This window comes from Megalops cyprinoides, chromosome 10 (genome assembly GCF_013368585.1).
Source record: "Megalops cyprinoides isolate fMegCyp1 chromosome 10, fMegCyp1.pri, whole genome shotgun sequence".
NCBI lineage: Eukaryota > Metazoa > Chordata > Actinopteri > Elopiformes > Megalopidae > Megalops > Megalops cyprinoides.
This window is the reverse complement of record NC_050592.1, coordinates 25,848,754-25,869,482: the sequence shown is the minus strand read 5'-3', so window position 1 is coordinate 25,869,482 and position 20,729 is coordinate 25,848,754. Positions and strand designations below refer to the sequence as shown.

At 47.7% G+C, this 20,729-nt stretch overlaps 1 protein-coding gene across 2 annotated transcripts; it reads right to left on the bottom strand.

The window, feature by feature from the left end:
- Window positions 1–839: 839 nt before the first annotated feature.
- On the bottom strand, window positions 840–19,715 carry prdm1a (PR domain containing 1a, with ZNF domain). Of its 2 annotated transcripts, none has more exons than XM_036539101.1 (7): window positions 19,637–19,715; window positions 12,632–12,880; window positions 8,864–8,983; window positions 6,243–6,495; window positions 2,230–3,263; window positions 1,874–2,002; window positions 840–1,728 (listed from the first exon to the last, which is right to left on the bottom strand). In XM_036539101.1, the coding sequence occupies exons 2-7, from the start codon at window positions 12,857–12,859 to the stop codon at window positions 1,159–1,161; spliced, it is 2,334 nt and encodes a 777-aa protein (XP_036394994.1). In that variant the 5' UTR covers window positions 12,860–12,880; window positions 19,637–19,715; the 3' UTR covers window positions 840–1,158. The 2 variants fall into 2 exon arrangements, with proteins under 2 accessions (XP_036394994.1, XP_036394993.1); XM_036539100.1 differs by lacking the exon at window positions 19,637–19,715 and adding an exon at window positions 14,618–14,725.
- Window positions 19,716–20,729: the final 1,014 nt, after the last annotated feature.

Sequence of the window (20,729 nt, the reverse complement as noted above, 5' to 3'; positions counted from 1 at the left end):
AAGGAACCAACACTTCATTTATACATACACACCATATTGTCTTTGTTTCTTTTAGTTTTAATTTCACTATTTTCTCTTTTTTGGTGCTTGAAACAAAATCAAGTGAGCTTTGGTAACTAGCCCTCAAATCCAAAAATCTTTCCCCTTTACGTTCAGTTGTCTCCTTTTGGTATCGATAGCGTATCAAAGATCACGGTGAAACTACACATAAAGGATTCCCAGCTTCGCTGCCGACGTGCTACATCTAAACGGATTTCTCCGGCTCTTTGGGCCGAGCTGAAAACTGGACTCTTTAGTTCATTTTGGTTTTTCTTCTTCAAGTAGCAAAGCAATAAATATAACAGCCGCTCCCTCATCTCTCCGGACACACACATACTGAGGTAACTGTTGTTGAAAATATACAAAATGCCCTTTAGTTTCAATTAAATTAACTAGAACTCAAACACAAGTACAGATACTGAGGGAAAGGGGCAACAATGTGGAACAAAAACAACTTTTTTACACTAATGATCCTATGGTTCAACATTTCAAATGTCCACCTTTGGCAATATAACAAAAAAGCCCTTGATCTTTTTATACCCTATTTTGCAAAAAAGAAGAAGAAGAAAATGTATAAAATACCTGAATACTGAATGTTGCTGGTCTCTATAGTACAATTAATTATCTCTCTTGTTGATAATATTAGGGAAAACCTAACAGGACAAGCACACACAGAAAGAAAATATCTACAAAAGAATGGCCACAGAGAAAAGAAAAGACAGAATAAGGACATATTCAATTACAATGAATCATCCAGTCATTGTAAACATTATTTCCAGGTATTGCTTTAGACTATTTAGACTAATTGCATAATAAATTAAGGAGAATATATATACGAATTGAACCAAATAACTCTGAAATAATGATAACATTAATTATATTAATCAGGGTTACACGATTGTCTTTAACATAAGTGGAAAGGGAAACAAGACCACAAGTAGTCTGAAACAATGCCTTTCTTAGCCCTGAGTACAAAGTCCCTGATGGAGGAGCCAAGGCGTTGTTGCAACAAAAAAAAGAAACTATGTACACCATTTGCCTCAGGCACCCTGGCTCTCATATACACAGTCACTTTCCATTTCACTGTTCCTTCAGTAAAGGTAGGTGTGGGGGAAGGGCTCATTGATCCATGGGTTCAAGGGATTCCTGTTTGACCTTGATGGGGAGGAGAGGTAGAGGGCTGCTGTGCCGTAGCTTGATGACTGACGTCTCGCTGCCAGGCTCGTAGAGGCCGTAGCCTGCGGAGAGCAGCTCGCTAGCGCCGCCCTTGTGGTAGGAGGCCTTGAGGTCCATCTCCCTCCAGAGCATGCTGAGGATCTGCTTCTCCACCACGGCCTCCACGTCCATGCTGTCCATCTCCTCCAGCCGGTCGGCGTTGTCGCTGAGGTCGAAGCGCTCGATCTCCTCGTTGACGCGGTTGAGCTCGCTCAGGGAGCGGCCGGGCGGGGAGGGCGAGGCCGGGCAGTGGCCCTTCAGATGCACCTTCAGGCTGCACAGGTGGATGTAGCTGCGGTGGCAGTGCAGGCACTTGTGCGGGCGGTCGCGCGTGTGCAGCCGCTTGTGCAGCTTCAGGTGGACGAACTGGGTGAACTTGGCCGGGCACAGCTTGCACTGGTAGGGCTTCTCGCCCGAGTGCAGGCGCAGGTGAGTCTTCAGGTTACTCGTGCTGCTGAAGCGCTTGTGACAGACCTGCGGAGGGGAAGAGCTCAAAAGTCAGCCACTGTGACCGGTCTTTTCAGTACTGACAGAATGACATACACTGTGACACTATGGGTGGCATGATGATATAAGATGGAAAATAGACAAGCAGGCAGATGCATGGGGTCACTCTTACCTGGCACTCGTGTGGCTTCTCGCCCGTGTGGACCAGGTAATGTTTCTGCAGGTGAGCAAGCTGGGTGAAGCCCTTACTGCAGGTCTGACACTTGAAAGGCCTCTCCCCACTGTGGACTCGGAGATGCACCTGAGAGAGAAAACAAAAGGTGTGTCAAAGCCATTTCAACCATATGCAGGCACTGAAGAAGGCAGAGCTTGCCTTCAGAAAGGAAGAACAAGACTCTGTTTCATTATGTTGCAGTGTCTCCAAAGAGCAGAACAGTGCTGGAATTGTCTTTGTGACTGGCAAAAATATTTCTCAAAAAAGGCAGAGAGCGAGACATGTTCAGCTGAGTGAGAGCAGAGGAGGCTCACCTTCAGGTTGGAGAGCTGTCCGAAGGTCTTGCTACAGACGTTGCACTCATACTTGATCTTGCCGTTCTGCTTCTTGAGCGGGTAGGGCAGTGTCTTGTAGCCGGTGTTGCCGCGCTTCATCTTGCTGAGGTTGATGGCCTCCTCGTCGGCGCGGCCGGCGGTCAGCAGGGCTGGGGTGGGCTTGGTGGGCAGGCGGTCAGTGGAGGCGGCAGAGCCGGCGGTGGGCGAGCCGCTGCCGGGTGCGTGGGGAGCGCTGTCCTTCAGGGAGGTGGCCGCGGAGAAGGCGCTGGTGGGCGCCGGGAGCAGGAAGTCCCTGTGGGCCGATTCGGGCGGCAGGAGGAGGCGCCGCCCCCCCTCAGGGGGTAGGATGCTGGGGGGGAGGGGCATGTTGGGCGGCAGGGCCCCGCCTGGGAGCAGGTTGCTGTAGAAGGGGTAGACGCGGGGGAAGTGGATGCCGCTGACAGTGCTTCCGCTGAGGCTGCTGCAGCCCATGGGGTAGTGGGGCAGGAAGTACCGGGAGTAGTGGTGGCTGGGGTAGAAGGCTGAGGGGAGGTGGCCGGGGGGCGAATAGCCGGGGTAGTGTCCCAGACCTCGGCTATACAGTGCAGAGGAGAAGGGGAAGCCCTCCTTGTGCTCTTGGGATGAGGGGATAGGGGTCTGGAGCCCAGGGCTGCTCTGGGGGCTGGTCTCTGGGCTGCTGCGGGCTGTGGGGCTGGGAGTGGCCGAGGACTGGCCAGGCGACAGGGCGGGGTAGCCGGGGCGGTCCAGGACAAACGCTGGGCTGGCTTTCACGTACTCTTCGTTGACATGGGGGCGCACAGGGTACACCACCCGGGGGAAGAATGTGCGCTCCGGGCTGCGCTTGCGGGGCGGTGGGCTCTCCAAGCACTGGGGGCGTGCTGGCAGGGGCCTGCTGGGCTCCTTGTGGGTGCCCTTCAGAATTTCAGAGACGCTGTGCTCCCTCTTTCCTGAACTCTTCTCTCGGACAGAGCCTGCCTCGGTTGCCTGCTGCTTCACCTCCATCAAACTTTGCTCTGTTGAGAGAACAAACAAATCATTACTCCTTCTGCACCGTTAAAACCCTGTGTGTCAGTAGGGGACATTTTCCCTCCCTCTCTCCATGCTTAACACTGTGTGTGTTTGTGTGGGAAGAGGAGACGTCATCCCTTTCCCATGTGTGCCTCCTGCTCAGACAGGAAGCCTGGTGTGTCTGATGGCATCGGTGACTAGGGTGGTGAGGTCGCGTCCTCTCCCTTCGGAGAAAAAGTGTGGCGGCCATTTCTTAAAAGCGACCACTGTGACGAGACGGCCCCAGCCAAACCGCAACTACTGTCTATCCTCGCCAGCTCAACCGCCAGCGGTCAACTCAGCAAAGTGGATCAGCACGGCGTGGGGGAATGCAATGAGCAGACACAGAACTGGCAACTGTCAATGGTTCACTGACATGGCACACTCCTGTGCGGGCTGAGAATCGCTTGGCTCGGTGCTAAATTCATGCCTTTTTTAACGATAATGCATGCATTTTTAACGATATTCATTAATTACTTCTGTAATTTGCTTGAAAAGTGTAAGAAGACATTTTTAAAGAGTTGTGTAGGAGTTTGGAAGACAAAGAGTTCTTTTTTCTTTCCTCGAGCCATCTTAGCTTTTAAGACACAGTAATGAAGTTGTCTAATTAAGGCGACAGTTTGACGAATCATCGTGAGTAACAACCCAGGGGCGAGCAGGAAGTGAGCCCTGGCAGTAGCCCCTAGGTGGGGGCAGGGGGGAGGGGCTAGATATCACTGAGAGGGTAGATAAGATCGGGGGCGAGGGGGGACTGATTGAACATTTCCTGCAGATAGAGGTCACACAAAGCTTGGCCTCTGTTTCCCCCCCTCTCCCCAGCTCCACCCACAATTTGGACACCTCTTGACAAAGTGGCTGATGAGGGGATGTCCATCTCAGGGTCCTTTATGCCAGTGTTTACACTCCTTCTCCAGGGAGCGCGATCAATAACGCACTTTGTCACAGGAATCGGGGCCTTTCAAACCCAAGACTGAAGCCTCTCTAGAGCTGTCATTCAAAGTCCTGTGACGGGTCACGAGGGGACCGTGGAATATGATACAAATTAACAGGTTTTCGTGCATACACACATGCACGTGGGTGGTCCCTATTGTATCTTACGCAATAATCACAACCACAAGTTCCAGCTCTCTTCTGAGACCCCATGACCCTCCCTTTGGTTAATGGTTACCTTAAACAGCGTCTACCTCTGTCTCACTGACTGCGTCAGTTTAATGTCCCAATACTGATAGAAAAGTAAGATTAACAAGAGTACTCTTAGCCAGTGAGGGAACTCCAGTTTTCAGGAGGTTACACCCTGACTCTGTGCCCCCCCCCCCCCCAACAGCAGGCCAGTGGCAGTGAGTAAACACTGAGGCTATCAGCCCCCCCCATCACCCCTGTGACAGCGCCCATCCCATCCCATTTCTCCCTGAGAGCTGGGAGAAAACAAACAGCCAGCCATCACAGAGATATCAATCTGTCAGCAGGCTGGGCCGCCAGGAAGTTCAAGTAGTCAATGGAGGAGGAGATTTTTTTGTCTGCTTTTTTTTCTTTTTAAGTGCCAAATAAATTAGGAGGTCGTGCCAAAGACCTGTCAGCGGCTCCAAACTCACTCCCCTGGCTGTGACAGAGACACAGAGCATGCGCAAGCTTGTGCACACACGTGTGTAAGAAATTGAGAGAAAAGTTGAAAAACGGAGAGAAAAGTTAAGAGAAAGACCAGTGTGAGACAAATGGTGAGGGTATATGAATAAGAGTAAAGTGTTGGCGTGTGCATGTGTCATTCTTAACATTTAAGCTTTTAAATATTTATATGTAGCAGGTACAATGTATATTTTCAATGCATTTACTACTCTTTAGTTGTAATGTTCACACATGGGTATTTCCTTCAGTGCAGCCGTAATGGAAGAGCTGCCGATGTGACAGTCAGCTCCAGCTTTTAAACTTTATCAAACAGTGACACCGGTTTCCACCCTCTGATTAATATTCCAGACGTGGGAGGCCCCAGTCATCTCCAGACAAAAGACATTACCCAGAATTCCCTGAGGTTAGAATCTGCTGACTCACATCAACTCCTGACTCCAGGGGGCGGCCTTCTTGGTTATGGTATGACTGGGCCAGTCACCGGGTGGGTGGCTGTGGGGGGGGCGAGTCCAATTCTAGAGAACTACGAATAGCTAACCTTCACACAGCCCATTGTTCACGTCTGCCTCCGCAGGCCTGAGAGGTCTGAAGAAGCCAGCAGCAAGGCACACATTTACCTGTACTTTCAGGTAATGCGAGGTAACCAGGGGACAGGAACCCAAGACTAGGCTGGTCTCGCCTCACCTGGAGGCAGATTCCCGTCTCCTTTCTTTTTCTTAGTCTCAGTTTCCCTCACTCTTTCTCTTTCATTCTCATTCAAATGCCCAGAGCTCTGACTTTTATTGCCGGTTAAGCAACCACACATAGAACGTGTTGGGGCACCTTTAATGTTGAAAGGCCATTTTCAGCTGCAGATGACTGTGGCATTAAACCGGTTGCCCTGTGTAATTAAATGCCATTACTACCTGCTCTGACCGTGAGGCATCTGACGAAAAACACGCCTTTAAGAGCTCATCCTTTTGCTTCCCGAGGCGGAATTGCGAACATGTATTTCTCAGACCCCTCTTTCCCAGCAGTTAATTCACTTTGTGAGAACTCACTGCCTCCGGCCCTCAGACGCAGTTCACACAAAATGCCATTCAATGTTGGAACACTCAAGGAAAAGAAGAGAAGAAGGAGGAAGAGAAAGAAATGTGCAAAACAGGAAGAAACCGGCAGGGCTCTCAAGAGTGTGTCACAGGACAACAGCACAACAGAGCAAGCAGAAAATGTTTTGTTCTTTCTAAGGGTGTACAAAGTCACATTCATTTTTGGACAAAACGAGCAAGAGAGCCGAGGCGCCGGGGACCGCCATGCGGACCGGGACCGGGTTCGGGACTTACTGAGTTTCTGCATCATGAGCTCTCCGGAGGGCGGGTAGTGCAGGCGCTCGGCGAACTCGGGGCAGTACCACACCAGCAGCTCCTGGTCAGCAGGGATGGGCTTGACTGTGTAGAAATAGATGCTCATTCCGTTCTGGCAGGCAGCCAGGTTCTGCTCCTGCTGCGAGTGGGCCGGGTTCACGTAGCGCATCCAGTTGCTTTTCTCCTCGTCGAACCCGTCCACAAAGTGGTGGAACTCCCCCTCTGAGTAGATCTGCAGGCACAGAGAAAAAGGAAGTTTTCTTTTTAATCCATCCCAGAATTCCTCTCAAATAAATTTCAAAACAACCCCTAAAAACACAAAAAAACACAAATCTTCAAGCGAGGATGTTTTGCCAGCAGCTAAGGTGGGAATCATATCAGAGGCAAATCCATCTACGTGGCAAATCCAATATCTACTGAGGTACATGTTACTGTTCCTCTTTCTCTCTGTCTCTTCCTCCATTTCAGCCGAACACACTAAGCTACTAGTGTCATGCAACTCGCGTCAGTACCTTCTCCATTGCCTCAGCCCTGCATTGTGGTGAGAGGGACAGAGTTCTCACGCTGAGACTGGCATACAGCTCTGTACAGACAGATGGACCCGCGCAGACAGACAGACAAGTGGGAGGCACTCTCTCCTCACATCTGAGCACTCTTATAAAGTCACAAAGTCTTGGTGAAAGTTGAGTCAGCTTGGTCACAGTTACGTCACAGTCCCGTATTGAGTCTACAGCTGAATGGGTTTTTTTTTTTTCTTTTGCTCCCTTCTGCTACCATCACACTGCAGTTCTGCGACACCCACCGGATCAGGCCACCTCAGATACCTCAGCCGATTTTTGGCAAGACCCCAACACACACATGCACACGCACACACACACACACATACACACACTCTCCCCAGCCAGCCTCTGTGAGAATGAGGAATGCTGGAAGTGAGTAACTGTGTGTGTGTGTGTGTGTGTGTGTGTGTGTGTGTGTGTCTGTGTGTGTGTGCGTGTGTGCACGCGTTTGTGTGTGTGTGTGCGCGTTTGTGTGTGTGTGCGCGCGTTTGTGTGTGTGTGTGCGCGTTTGTGTGTGTGTGTGTGTGCGCGTTTGTGTGTGTGTGTGCACGTTTGTGTTCCTGCTTCTGCCGATAAATCCTATTGTCTCCAGACACTTGTCAAAAACAAAATTGCAACACAAAGAGAGCCAACAGCCTGGATGCCAGGAGGACTTAAATGTCGATGGAACGTGCTTTTTATTTTTCTTGAAGATGGCTTTTCTGCTAACTGAGACACTTCCTGTCAGAGGGGAAAGGGGGGGGGACCGCATGACGTTCATCAAAAGAGCGAGATACGCGACTGGTGGTCTGAAGAGGATGAATGGAGGGGGGAGGGGGGCAGGTTGCAGTGGGTGCCACGGGGTGTGAAGGTAGGCAGGTGGGGACTGTTTTTGGAGGCGGGGGTTGAAGGAGGGTTTGTTTACTCTGAACCTGTCATTTCCAGGAACAATGACATCACTCTCAGTGCTGCACTGTAAAGGAGAGAGGTCGCTTTCTAAAGCTGCTACAGAGACTTTTCTTCACCTTTCCACTTCATGATTTACTGTACTCTTTACCACATTTGCCACTCTTACTGAATTCAGAACCAATAATACGTAGTAAGGAAAGAAAAATACACATCATATAGAAAAAACAACTGACCAAAATAAATACATGCTTTCCTCAACAGCAAAAGAGAGCTAATTTTGTCTGCCTGTGTGTGTGTGTGTGTGTGTGTGTGTGTGTGTATAAAATGATTTTTTTTAAATAAATATTTTCCCTAAAGACTTCCTCCAGCTCTCAAATGAGTCTCATAATAAGTCCTCATCTCATACTCTGAATCAAGAGGATACCAATGTTTGGCAACACCTCAGACTGCTGTGACTCCATCCCCGTGAGTTTATCTGGGGTACTGCTCTGCACTGTTAGGAGTGACTGTGAGGAACCTCCAGTCTATTGGTTAGACTCCACGCAACTCTGCTGCACACGCTGTGTCATTACTCTGCAGTTTCTTTCTGCCCAGCGACAGCTGGAGGCCCCAGCTCTCCCAGCGGCTCTGCAGAGCGCAGCAGCGGCTAAAAGCCACTTCCTCACTGAGTCAGCGCGAGACGCCTTGCCTTTACCGGCAGCAAGCGGCAGACGAATTGGGCATATCGCAGGGGGTGTGATGTGGAGGAAACAGAGGCGGCCAGGCGTCTTCGGACACCCAGTGCACCACCCCGGGGTACCACAGGCACAGACAAAAAAAATAAAATAAAAACCTCACCCACATTTTCACTCTAAAAACAACCCCGACACACACACATTAAGCCACAGCTTTTCTAGTCTCTATTAAAAAGAGGGGAAAAAAAGGTCTTCATCACTCAACACCGACACACCAACTCAGAGTTCCCAAAAGACCAGATGTTTACTCAGCACTTCTCTAACCACTCGCTCACGGCCCAAGCGCTCGCTTGCTGCTTCACAAGAATCAGAGGGTGATGATGTCACACAGGAAGTACGATCTCAGTGGAACAGGAAATGACCATTTCTTTCTGTTTTTTTTTCTCCTGCAATCGGAGCTCCTCCACTGAACACTCACCCTCCAGAAGTACTTCCTGTTAGCGTCCTTGGGCACACTCTCTGCAGTGTAGATCTCTCCCACTAGGGGGCCAAAGCGCGTCCCCTTTGGGATGTACTCTCTGCTTGCAACACCAATCACCTGTTAAAAAGAAAAAAGAAATAAAATGAATGAGAGCCTGCTGACATGGAGCTAGGCAGCCATGACATTTCATACATGTGAAGTCCTGCCTCTGGTTTCAGCCATTGATCTACCAGTTACCTGGATAGGAAATGCATACTCTGCCCATACTGACAATGAAAGGCACTCCTGCTATCTCTAGAATGTATTGTTATTATACTGCATAATACTGTTTCAGTGTTCAAATGTGTATTGTGCAATTTCCCTCCATGTAAAATGTATGAGTAAATAAAAGATGCAAAGAACATTTTTCTTCACAAATATGATTCTGACCATTCATACTGGAAACCTAACTCTGATCTTTAAAATAATCAGCATTGCATCTGAGCTGATGCGTGTGCACTAGCACATAGATGGCCCCAGTGAAGTCGACCTCCGGCTGACGTGTAAGATGGCCTGTATCCACGGGAGGTATTATTTAGATCAGTGGTTACAAATGATTTACTTTATCACTTCCCGTTATCTGCCCACCAGCTTTGCATCAGAATCAGGAAGAGACTATTACTGCCATCAGAGGAATTCAGACCTGAACTCCAACAGATTTTAGCGGTTGTGGAAGGGGTTCCTTCCGCCACAAGACAAACAGACAAACAAGAAAATAAGTAAGAAACAAATCTTTGGAAGTAGAAACATCTCAGACTTTTATGGTGTGACACCGCTCATCCTGGACACCCCCCACCCGGAGGCTGCTTATGAATATTTCATAACTAAACTGTTCTTGGTAATTAAAGTACCACATCTCATTAAAGGTTCATGACTCCTCCGCCCCTCCCTTACAGCAGGTAAGGGTCACCAGGGTAGCACCTGTCCTCTCTGTCTCAGAGATCAAGTGGCGGAGAGAGGTGTCTTTCTCACGCGAAACCGCGCAAGGGCCTGATTCTGAGAAATCCGGAGCCCCCAGGGGAACCGCGGTTTGGTGAACACACAGGAGCTACATGCAAAACTACTTTACCACCAAACACCTTACACCGCTCGCTAAGAAAAACATCAACACCCGAAACACTTGATCTATTTTTGTGATACACAGATGCAACAACAATTTGATCCCTGTACTTATCTTCCTTTTGAAATAAATACTCCTTGTCCTAACAGTCTATAATGAGCCCTCTTTCACTTAACTGGTATTGTCCAAGTCCGATCAACCACCTCTGAATAGGACCTGTGAACAAGTTCTCTCAGCAGTAATGTAGAAATGAGACCAGTACTGTTACTTATCTTTTTAGGTTTTTTTCTCCCACTGGAAGTTGAAAGCAAGGTGAGGGTAACAGAGGTCAAGCCCTTTGTGGATCAGTGGTTTCCCCTGAATCATCGCACACAACCTACTCCCCACCCCCCGTCGCCCACTCCCTTCACGGGACGCATCATTGGGCCCAGGTAAAGACATCTGTGATAAAAGACAGTCATCCCTCTTCCCGGGAGCTATCTCTCAAACACAGCAAGTCCTCCATCAGCCTCGGCCATCTGGGGGTGTCAAAGGCTCAAAGAGTCCCCCCTCATCTCCATCCCAAAACTCTGCCAGTACCCCTCTTTGAGGTTTCAGAGGTCCTAAATATGAGCAGCGTAGTGCCATTACTGTCGTGAGACACCCCGTCTATGGGACTATCCATCTCTCATTATCTCTCCATTCATTACTCCACTAAAAGCTCTATTTCCTGTCCAGGGTCACGCACCATGGCTAGAGTTTACACAGGAGACACAGGAGGGCAACCTTTGGGTGCAGTTAAAATATCCAAACCTGACTGTCACGTTGTGTCGGTACAACACTGCCATGCAAAGAGAACAGCCATACAGTGACCTCAGCTGCCCCCAGATACACACTTCCCACGTAGAGACCACATAAAAAGGTAAACCTACAATACTCTCTGAGGAGAAACAAACCACTCCAATTACAGAGCTTTTTTTTTTCTTTTGACATAAATGACTTCAAAGGGGGCGCTGATGTTTCACCTGAAAACATGGGGAGCCATTACAGCTCTGAAACGCACTGTCTGAGTTAGGGATTACACACAGCCTTATTCCTAATCTCCTCAAAGTAGCAACACCTGAGGAACCAGACTCAATCGCTGCTCCTCCCGACCAAAGCTCATGGTTTCTCTTTATCCCCCCCACAACAGATCACACGCGAAAAACCCCCCACTTTAAAGAGATGAGGAAATCCCCCCCACTTAAAATCTATAGAATATGACGGGTTAAAAGTTGTTTTGTAGATCAGTAGCACTTTTTTGATAAGCATTAACAAAGATTCACAATGGCATCTAAACAGACCATCAATAGTCTTTGATCATCACCATTGGCGATTTCAGGCGAAGCCCCCCACCACCAGTGTTAAATATTTGCTCACACTCTTTCTCCCAAGATAAAAAAAAAAAAAAAAAAAAAAAAAACTTACTTGATGAAAAAAAAAATCCCATTTATAACCAATCCCTTCTGTGAGTTTGGATTGCCTCTGTCTGTAATCAGGCGAAACAATGCAGTGGATCTATGACTCAGACCGGCTCGGACCAGCTGAGAGGGCCGTGGCTGTGCCGTTCTAGCTTTTGGTTTCTGTAATATAACACTTTGCTCTTATTTACGCTGTTGTTTCTTTCCTAGCCAAAGTAAAAAGGGGAAAGTTGAAAACAGACAGCCAGGCTTCCTCTGTCTCCCTGCGGACGGGAGTTGAGAGTTTAGGGGCCGCGCGTGCGGCCAAACCCCTGTTCACTGCCATTTCCTTTCCCCCCCGCGAGGAGCAGAGCACTGCTGCTGTTTCCTGGATGTTACAGAATGGAAACAGACTTAGAATACCGCTTAGGCTTGGAGACCCCTACAATGCATACATGCGCACATACATGCACGCAGGCACACGAGACCGTTGTTTAATCGCCGTTAAAAACACTGCCGACAGGGAAGATAAAGGAGATTAATTGCCTACTCCCGGTGTGTTGACAGGAGCCTCTGTGGGCAGACGTATCGTATAAACTTGTGCATCACCACTCAGTCAGAGAGGGGAAGACGAGATCCACGCTTCAACCCCACCAAATTCTGGGTTAGAGAGAGAGGTACTTCTCTCCCTGTGCCGGCAGAGACACTCATTCCTGATGCCAGCCTTAAAGATGGTCCACTTGTGACTGTCCCTCATCCTTCTTCCATAAACTGGCTCTGTCATCCTTTTAGTGCCAATTAAAGAGGGCAAAAACAATCCCTGAGAAGCCTGCAGCTCATTACATGACCCTCATGCCACTGTCTGAATCAGAGCATCAGTTTATGAGAGGAGCCACGTCTCCCAGGCCACACGCCAACGAACGGTGCATCCTTAGACTCTCCTCGATACACTCCAACACAAAGGCACCCTGAGGTCTGAAAACTGGAAACTGACCCAACACAACTAAGTAATGAGTAAAGCATATCGAAACATAAAGGTTAATGTTTACGATGATTAGCTCTCTGCTCAAATCTAGGCCTTGAACCAGACAGCTAACCTTCAAAGCACATTCTTGCCCTGGACGGTTCAGACATACGTCTCCCCACTCTTTTTTTCTAAACCATAAACAAGCGCTGAGTCAGGTAACCCTCTGCGTGTGCGACGGGGAGAGAGAGAGGGAAAGAGCCACAGATAGCCTGGTTGCCTACCTCTTTGGAGTTGGGATTGTGTTTGAAGACTAGGTTTCGGGGCAACGATGCTTCTGCCCGGGTCAGCTCGCCGTTTTCGGGACCCCCCTCCCACGGATGGTCCTTCACGATGTAGGTGCACTTCTCCTCGAACTCGGCCTCCGTCCACTTTGTCATGTCGGCGTCCTGGACGTCCATTTTCACTGCAATATGATCGCCGGTTTGGGGCACCCCCTCAGTGGTCAACATGACTACTCTATGCTGAGAGGCCTGATAGAGAGAGATCAAGAAAGAGAGAGAGAGAAAGGAGATTTTAATCACCATTAGACCCCAGTCTGTGGTTTCCTCTGAGACGCACTGACTAATCGGACAGTCTGCTTTGCCCCGGGACAGGGACAGGGTAGCCAGACTCATTCCCAGCACCCAGCCTGTGTTGACAAATTGAGGAGCTAAAAACTCAGACACAGAACAATAAAATTAAACGAGAGGGGCAGAAAAAAAGTCAGGTAAAAATCTCCACCCAGTGTACTTGCATTTCGCTCTGGACTGAAAACTATGCGCCGAGACAGCAACAAGAAAAATCCAAACTAAGTAAGAAAGAAACGCATACGCATGAGTTAGTCCTCAGGGAGCAAGATTATTGTCGTCACAACACGGGAAATGAGTGCTGCTCCTGATCCTGAGTATAGACATAGACAATATGACAGATTTGGCCAGTTTACAGTCCTTTGGAACTGAATCTGTTGTGTACGCTAAGTCCTCGACCCCTGTGAAACCGTCCGGAAAAAACAGCCAATCGGAGGCGTACACTGATTGAAGTGGGGGCCCATGGTGGGCTCCTCCTTCTGTAAAACTCAAAGCCACTCAAAGCGGGTGAGCATTTCGGGGGGGCAGAGGGTTAGCAGGGTCATGGCTGCAGAGGGTCCCACAGAGGGTGGAAAAAAGTGCCACAAACAGGGGAAGGAGGAGGAAGGAAGCACTGTCTGCTTCTGAATGGAGCTAAATTTGGAAGCAGCGTGGCGGAGAACCGGAACCGGCAAACTGTCCCAAAGCAGGCTGGGGAGCTGGAGCAGGGGGTGGGGGTTCCCAGCTTTCCCACCGTGGCTGCAATGGCACAAACATCGCCCCCCGCCACCCCAACATCCTCAACCGTCCCAAACAGGACCAGAGGGCAGCCGGAGCGGTCCCTGCACACGTCACCGCAGAGATCACAAAATCAGTATTCCCAACCAGCGCTGGAGAGCTGCTAGTTCTGCTGCTGTCCCTTCCTCTGCTCCGGCCCAGATGCGACCCGGTCCAAGCAGTGCCTACCGAGAAGGAACGCCGAATGTACAAGCACCAGAGCAATATGTTCCACACAGGCAGGGGGTGGAAACACCTCACACAGCTGAAAGGCACTCTTTCCAACATCTTTATTCAAACATCAAAAAACAAGTGCAGGCTTCCAAAAAAATTTGGAGTGAAAAAAAGACAACTTTGGTTTGGTCCCTCCATTAAGAAGCAAATCATACCAATTATTGGTATGATTATTACCAATTAATGTGAAAAGCAAATTTGAAATTTCAGTTAAGTGGAAGAAAAGCAATCTGCAACTAGGAAAGAATCATAGGTTTTGCCCGTTTGAAAAAAATGCTAGCTGTAAGACAGCTGTGTGAGACAGCGAAACTAATAATGAAACTCAGACAAACTCTCTGTAAAAATCACCAACAGATTTAAAAAACCAACTCAACTTCGCACAAAATTTATGCATTAGTGAGGGTTTGCCATACATATTAGAAATTACAATACACGCAAGTTAAAATGACAAAATCTACAATTTAAAGTATATAAAACTTAAAAATATGACATTTAAGACAAAAACTAATACGAAGACACATAATACAAATAAAAAAAATCACAGTGTAAAAGAAAAAAAAAACAGGAAAAACCTGGATATGAAGTAAAAGCAAAAAAAATCCAGAAGAAAAGTCCTCACATAGTTCCAGAGGGAAGACAAGTCTTACTTACAGGGAAGCCCTGAGCGGATCCACACATAGAGTAACGCGTCTGTGATCTCTCTGCGGTGTGCTTTTGTGTGTGTGTGTGAGAGGACTGGGGGGGACAGGTGCTGAAGTGTCTCTCCCTCTCCCTCCCTCTCTCTCTCTCTCTCTCTCTCTCTCTCTCAGCCCCCGGAGCTCCTGTGGAGTGAGAGCGTGTGTGTGTGTGCGTCTGCTCTTCTAAGTGGCTGACTGACTGACTGAGTGAATGAATGTTTCTCTCCTTTGGACTATGTGGCCCTCCTCTTTCCCCTCCCCTCTCTGCTCGGCTCCTCCCAGGAGAGCGATATGCTAACAGTCAACTCTCTCGCACTTCCAGTTACCTCCCTGACGCTTCAGCTGCGCACACACCCTGACGCTGCAGGAAACGGCGAACGCTTTCACCTGAGAGTCACAGCCTCGCATGATATCGCTGCACACGTGCACACACACATACACACACACACACACACACACACACACACACACACGCACACACACCACTTTCCCTGTGCTGCTACCAACAAAAATACCCCAACCATCACCTGTCTTAAATAAGCTAGGAACCCTCTCCAGCTTTCACAAGAAGGGACTAAACTCCCAACAAATGTTTGCATCAATAATCCCCTTTGTTGAGACTGGTTTTAATCCTGCTTTATTGGTGGGCAAGTCCCCCCTCAAGGCTGGGGGTTGTTTTTTTGTCGGCGGGCGACAGTGTTGATCATACTTCCTCTCTGGCTCTTGGCTAGCGGCACAAGGACATCCTGTGACGCATGTGTGTTTACTGCACTATCGGCTGCGGCGGACGTTCCCGTTTCTCAATCTCAAAACAACTCCGCCGACCCCCTCCACCTCCTCTAGGAGGCGCTGCGGCGCTCACCTCCCTCCTCCACTCACCCCATCTGGAGAGCACACCGCCTTAAAATGCCTGCAAAAGCCCAGAATTCGTGTTCAACAAATTCAGAGCTCCTCCATCCAGTAAGCAGGAACAACACCACCAATTACAAAAAAAGCCAATGAGCTCTGGAACCCTCTGTCCCCTATGAACCGTCTCCCTCCCTGGGCGAGATCCCTCCCTCTCTGGTTGTGACATTCTGCAAGTAATCTGTCCATCTCCCTTCTCTCTGCTGCGGTGATCCATGGTAACATGGCACAGGGTGGGGCAGAAAGAGGGACAGTAGCCCACAAATAAAGAAAAAAGGAAAACAAGCAGTCAAGGGAGGGAAGGTTTTGGTGGGGGGGGGGGGGGGCAGTCTTGAAACACCCCCCTTCCTTCCCCTCTTCAGTGACAGAGCGTTGACCACATCACTCGCAGCCTCTCCTCCGATTACTTCCTGCCAGCGGACGCCCCGTCCTGTCGACCCCCCCCCACCCCATCCGCCCCCTGTCCCGTCCCAAGATGGCCCACCAACATTTGGGCTCCAGTTGCTGCTGGGGCACACGCCAAACGGGGACTGATGCACAAAATTAACAACAACAACAAGAAAAAAAACTCTAGAGCTCAAGATCTCTCTTTGAAATCAACATGTGGGTCATACCCCAGACCTCAGAAGCTGGGAACAATCTCTGTGAAAGCCCCCGCCCCCCCCCCCCCCCCCCAACCACCACCGCCCTTATTTCAGTCTTAAAAACTGCAGTCCCTCTGTTGGGCTGGTCTTACCCCTCCAGGGCTCCCTTTGGTAACCCGCTCAATAAAGAAGGGGGGGTGGAGAGGGGGGGGCTCTGAAGTGAAATTCAAATTGTTTTTTTTTGTTTATGCTGGGGTTTAATGTGGCCTGCATGCCTGGAGGAGAACTCCTGAGACAAAAGTGAGGAACTCCAGCTGCTTTGTTAGTTTTTCAGAGGGCTGCTATCCCCCTGGACACTGCGCTTCTCTGCTCCAGAGACACGCTACTCCGACACACCGGGGAGGGGGAAAGAGAGAGAGCAGAGAGAGAAAGAGGAAGAGACAGAGACAGTGTAAGAAAGAGGGAAAAGGAGGAGAGGAAGGGAAGAACAGAAGAGTTGGAGGGGGCAGGGGAGACAACGGCCTACCTTCAGGTACATAAAAAGTGATGCAAGTGAGACCAAAGGTATTGAAAATCCCTCTATCCTTGATCAATAAACAGACTTCTTTAGACTGCAGAATAACACCAGATATTAATACTGTTTTTTTGGGGGGGAGTGTCTCCGTGGCCGTTTGACACTAGGATGGTTCGACAGATAGACACACACACATAAGTTTTTGTTATCTCTGAGGAAATCAATGTGGCAGATTTTGGATTCAGTGCTTCACAATGCAGCACAAAGTGTTTTGATCGGAAAATCTTACCAGTTCAGCTCTGGGGTGTATTGTGTCAATTTACCACAAAGCCTCGAACCTGAAACACTTCATAATAGTCCATTGAATCTGTGTGTTGTTCGATTTGCTGGTACTTCCAGCACACTCCTCAGCCTGCCCCATACAGCTAATCCAGGATAATTTTATTTTAACATCATTTTGACCCACACTACTGAAAAATGATTTTTTTTTTGGGGGGGGGGGGGGGGGGGGGGTTGGTCAGCACTAATAAGAAGACTGCATCTACTGGGGCTTTCCTCAGTGCCCCAGGGGCACAGGGGCAAAGAGAGAGAGGGGGGGTTAGAGCATTGTTCTGGAAAGGGATAATCCCACAATGGAGGAGCCATTAGTGACATTAGAGAGGTTAGACTCAGCCATGATCCCCCTGCTTGGCCTGGATAAGGGGGATGTGGGTGGCGCTGTATTTCAGGAGTTTGGGGGTGGGGGAGTGTAAGCGCGTGGCACGCGGTCGGGAGTGCCCCCCCTGCCACGTGTAGCATAACGGGGTGAGGCCACAGAGCTCCTAATCCTGCCAATCCGACCTACTTCCCCCAACAATCTTTACAGCCAGGTTCTCCCCTGGCCATCTGGAGTGGCTGACTGACACAGTGCTTGGAGGGAGGGGGGTGGACGGGCGATCAATACTGTGCCCAGACAGCCACCCTTAAGCCCTTGTAAGAGCTAATCATGCTCACTTTGGCACACCAGTGATTAAATTGTACTTTTCATTAAGGGGCAAGAAAGGGCCACAGCACTGGACAGACACAAACACTCACGCATACAACCGCACTGACTGCGAACACCCACCGGTCAGCTAACCTCACAGAAACTGCAACGGGTGCAAACTTTATAGTTTCAGTCACCTCTGCAAAACTAGTCTTAAAAAACAAATTATTTAAATTTTAAGAAAGTTTGGTGTTGGAAAGCGAAAAAGGGAGGAGAGAAGCGAGAATTTGCCGTGCTGTTTCGAGATAAAAATCAGAATTCGGATCTCTCGTGAGAAACACACAGACGGGTTCCTGAAACTGAGAGGACTAGAGGCGAAACGGACCGCGGTGGCTCCTGTCAAAAAAAACAAAAAACAAAAAACTTAAGTATAGAACTTAAAGCCTGCAGTCGCAACCGCTCAGAATTATGTGTATATTATAGAAGGAACGTTTTGTATAAGTCAGAATTAATTTACATTTACATGTATTTATTTAGCAGACGCTTTTATCCAAAGCGACGTACAAAAGTGCATACAGTAAGTATAGCGACAGTACGGGGACAGGATGTGTACAGTGCCACAATGAGAGAGAATTTAATTCTTTTATAACTTTACAAAAACGAAATACCTTTCTCGCGTTGTGAATGCGCCCCACATCAAGTAAATGTTTACACATCTGCACGTTAGTGTTCCAGTAAATAACGCAAACGTGTTATTACTCACTGGGCGAACGGAATCACATGGCTTTTTGTGCAACAGTGAAGTCACACGGCGATCAAGAAAAGATGAACACCTCGAACAAGAAAAACAAAACCTCGTCATCGCTTTCCATTACGACTGCCTCATGCAGCAAAAATCTTATTCTTGACATAGTAAAAAGTCGCGCTGTTACGTTACGGATTTCTCAGAACATTCTAAATTATTTAGAGGTTGTCAAGAGACAAAAAATAGGACACTGAATGTAAGGTAATTGTATACTCCCCCTCCCTTTGACAGCTGTAGTCTGAAATAATGTTATTGTAGATGTCAACTTGCGGTATGCGTTACATGCACAGATATAAAGGAACCTGCAAGTGTAGATCATATTCCCCCCTGAGCGCGTGCTTGGGGGAAAGCGCACACATGCTAAACTGAACGCAGCGGGGGGCCAACTGATAAAACGGTGTCAACCCGAAGCATTTGACAAACAGGGACAAGGGAGCGAGAGAATGCGCAAATGAACAAGGAAGTGAAATAACCTCACAGCGACGCAGATCGAGTGTGACTAACGAGAGAAAATAGTACCTACGACCAGGTCATACTTTGAAAAGCCGGGTTAGTACAGCCAAATTGTGGAAAATTATTTAGCCTACTAATAGAGCTAGGAAACTTGGCCTAAAATAGCCTACAACTTGGGTTAAACAAAATGAAAAGCGAAATCCGCCAACAGCACACATAAAAAAGTTGTCGATATTGGCTAGCTTGCCCAAGTAAAGGTGAAGATTGCTTTCTATCACGCAATATTCAGCAGGACTCCTATCGCATTCCTTTGTGAATTACTAGGGACAATTCAGCAGGTTTTATCAGTATCGATTCTGAGTTAGGTTATACGTGTTTTTCCCCCAAATTAATTAGCTATAGCCTAGCTACATTTCTCAAAAACAAGCGAGTGGTCTACATGTTTACATATAATTTATGACAAAGCATATCCTACAAATTTAAAAAGTTAGCTTATAAACAAATTATCCTGTAGCCTACAATCCCAAACACACATAAACCTCTAAAAAATTAACGAACAAATCTAATTGTTGTCTGATTCAGAATACTACTTGGGTACAGCATGCAACGGGAATAGATGAGTAGGTCCGAGTCACGGAATTAAGTAAATTTTCCATCAATAAACATATGCACATATTAGGGCAGTTTAAAGCTGAAAAGTGTAAACTGCATACATGCATCGATCGGTCACACTAGAATCACAATACAAGCACAGCGTGTGCTCTTACCTGCGCGTGTTTCCATCAATCTTAAACCGCTGACTGGTCTCGCTGGTATCCCAATTTTTACCTCCGGTGCGACTGTCTTACTTTGTAGTCCGAGAGCACTGAAGTCCTTAAGATACGACTTTTCTGTTTCCATATACAAAGCGCGTCTCCCCCTCCCTTCTCCACCTCCGCGCCCTGTCCTGACAGCTCCACCCAAAACGGTAATTAGGCTTAATACGAGCAATTAACAAAACAAACTCGTCTGAGCTGACTCTTTCGATAACTCTGATGGACTAATTGTTCAAAAATCCCCATTCGACTTTGGAGTTTGCATAACCTTAATTAACAAGTTTCCGTGTCATGTTGCCAAAGTTGCAAAACTCTTCATAACTGTTACCACCCGCAAAGTTATGAAGCCACATCTTCCAAACTGTTGCCACCCACTGACCAAAGAATGATCAGAATTGGCACATTAAAAACGCCTTTAATTTCATTATCCAACGATTGTATTTAAAAAAAAAAAAAACAAACAAAAAAAAAGAATTTTAAACGACTCAGCAATTATACGGATACGTATGTGAAAAAATAACGCAGGGCAGGCGCAGTTTCTCTTTATTATACTAACGAGATCCGGAAAATTATTGGAAAAGTGAATTCTGAAACGTCGGTTTGTGAAGGAAGTGAAATGACTGCATTCATTGAATTGGTAAAGCACCTAAGTTTGATTCAGCTATGTAAAGGACCAACGAACCACACGCTTTTCATAATTACGTTTGTATGCGATATAATGTATAGGCTAGTAAAGGGAAGAAAGCGGTATAGGATACAATGAAATATGATTTATGTAGTTATAGCTGAGAGCATTTTTATTTATACGTTTGCAATCCATTGGCGTAGTTAATTATTATATATTGCGCCTCTAATTAAATATTTTTCGCGACTTTTTCAACGATTAGTATTAATGAGATAAAACAGTAAATGTAAACTTCTTAGATTTTTATTTTGCTTTTGTAGAATTTGAATAACGGACAAAATGCAGTCTTCAGTAATACACAAAATTATACTCTGGAGGCTTCGCACGAATTTCGCACCGTTTTCGTTCTTTTTGTTGAGG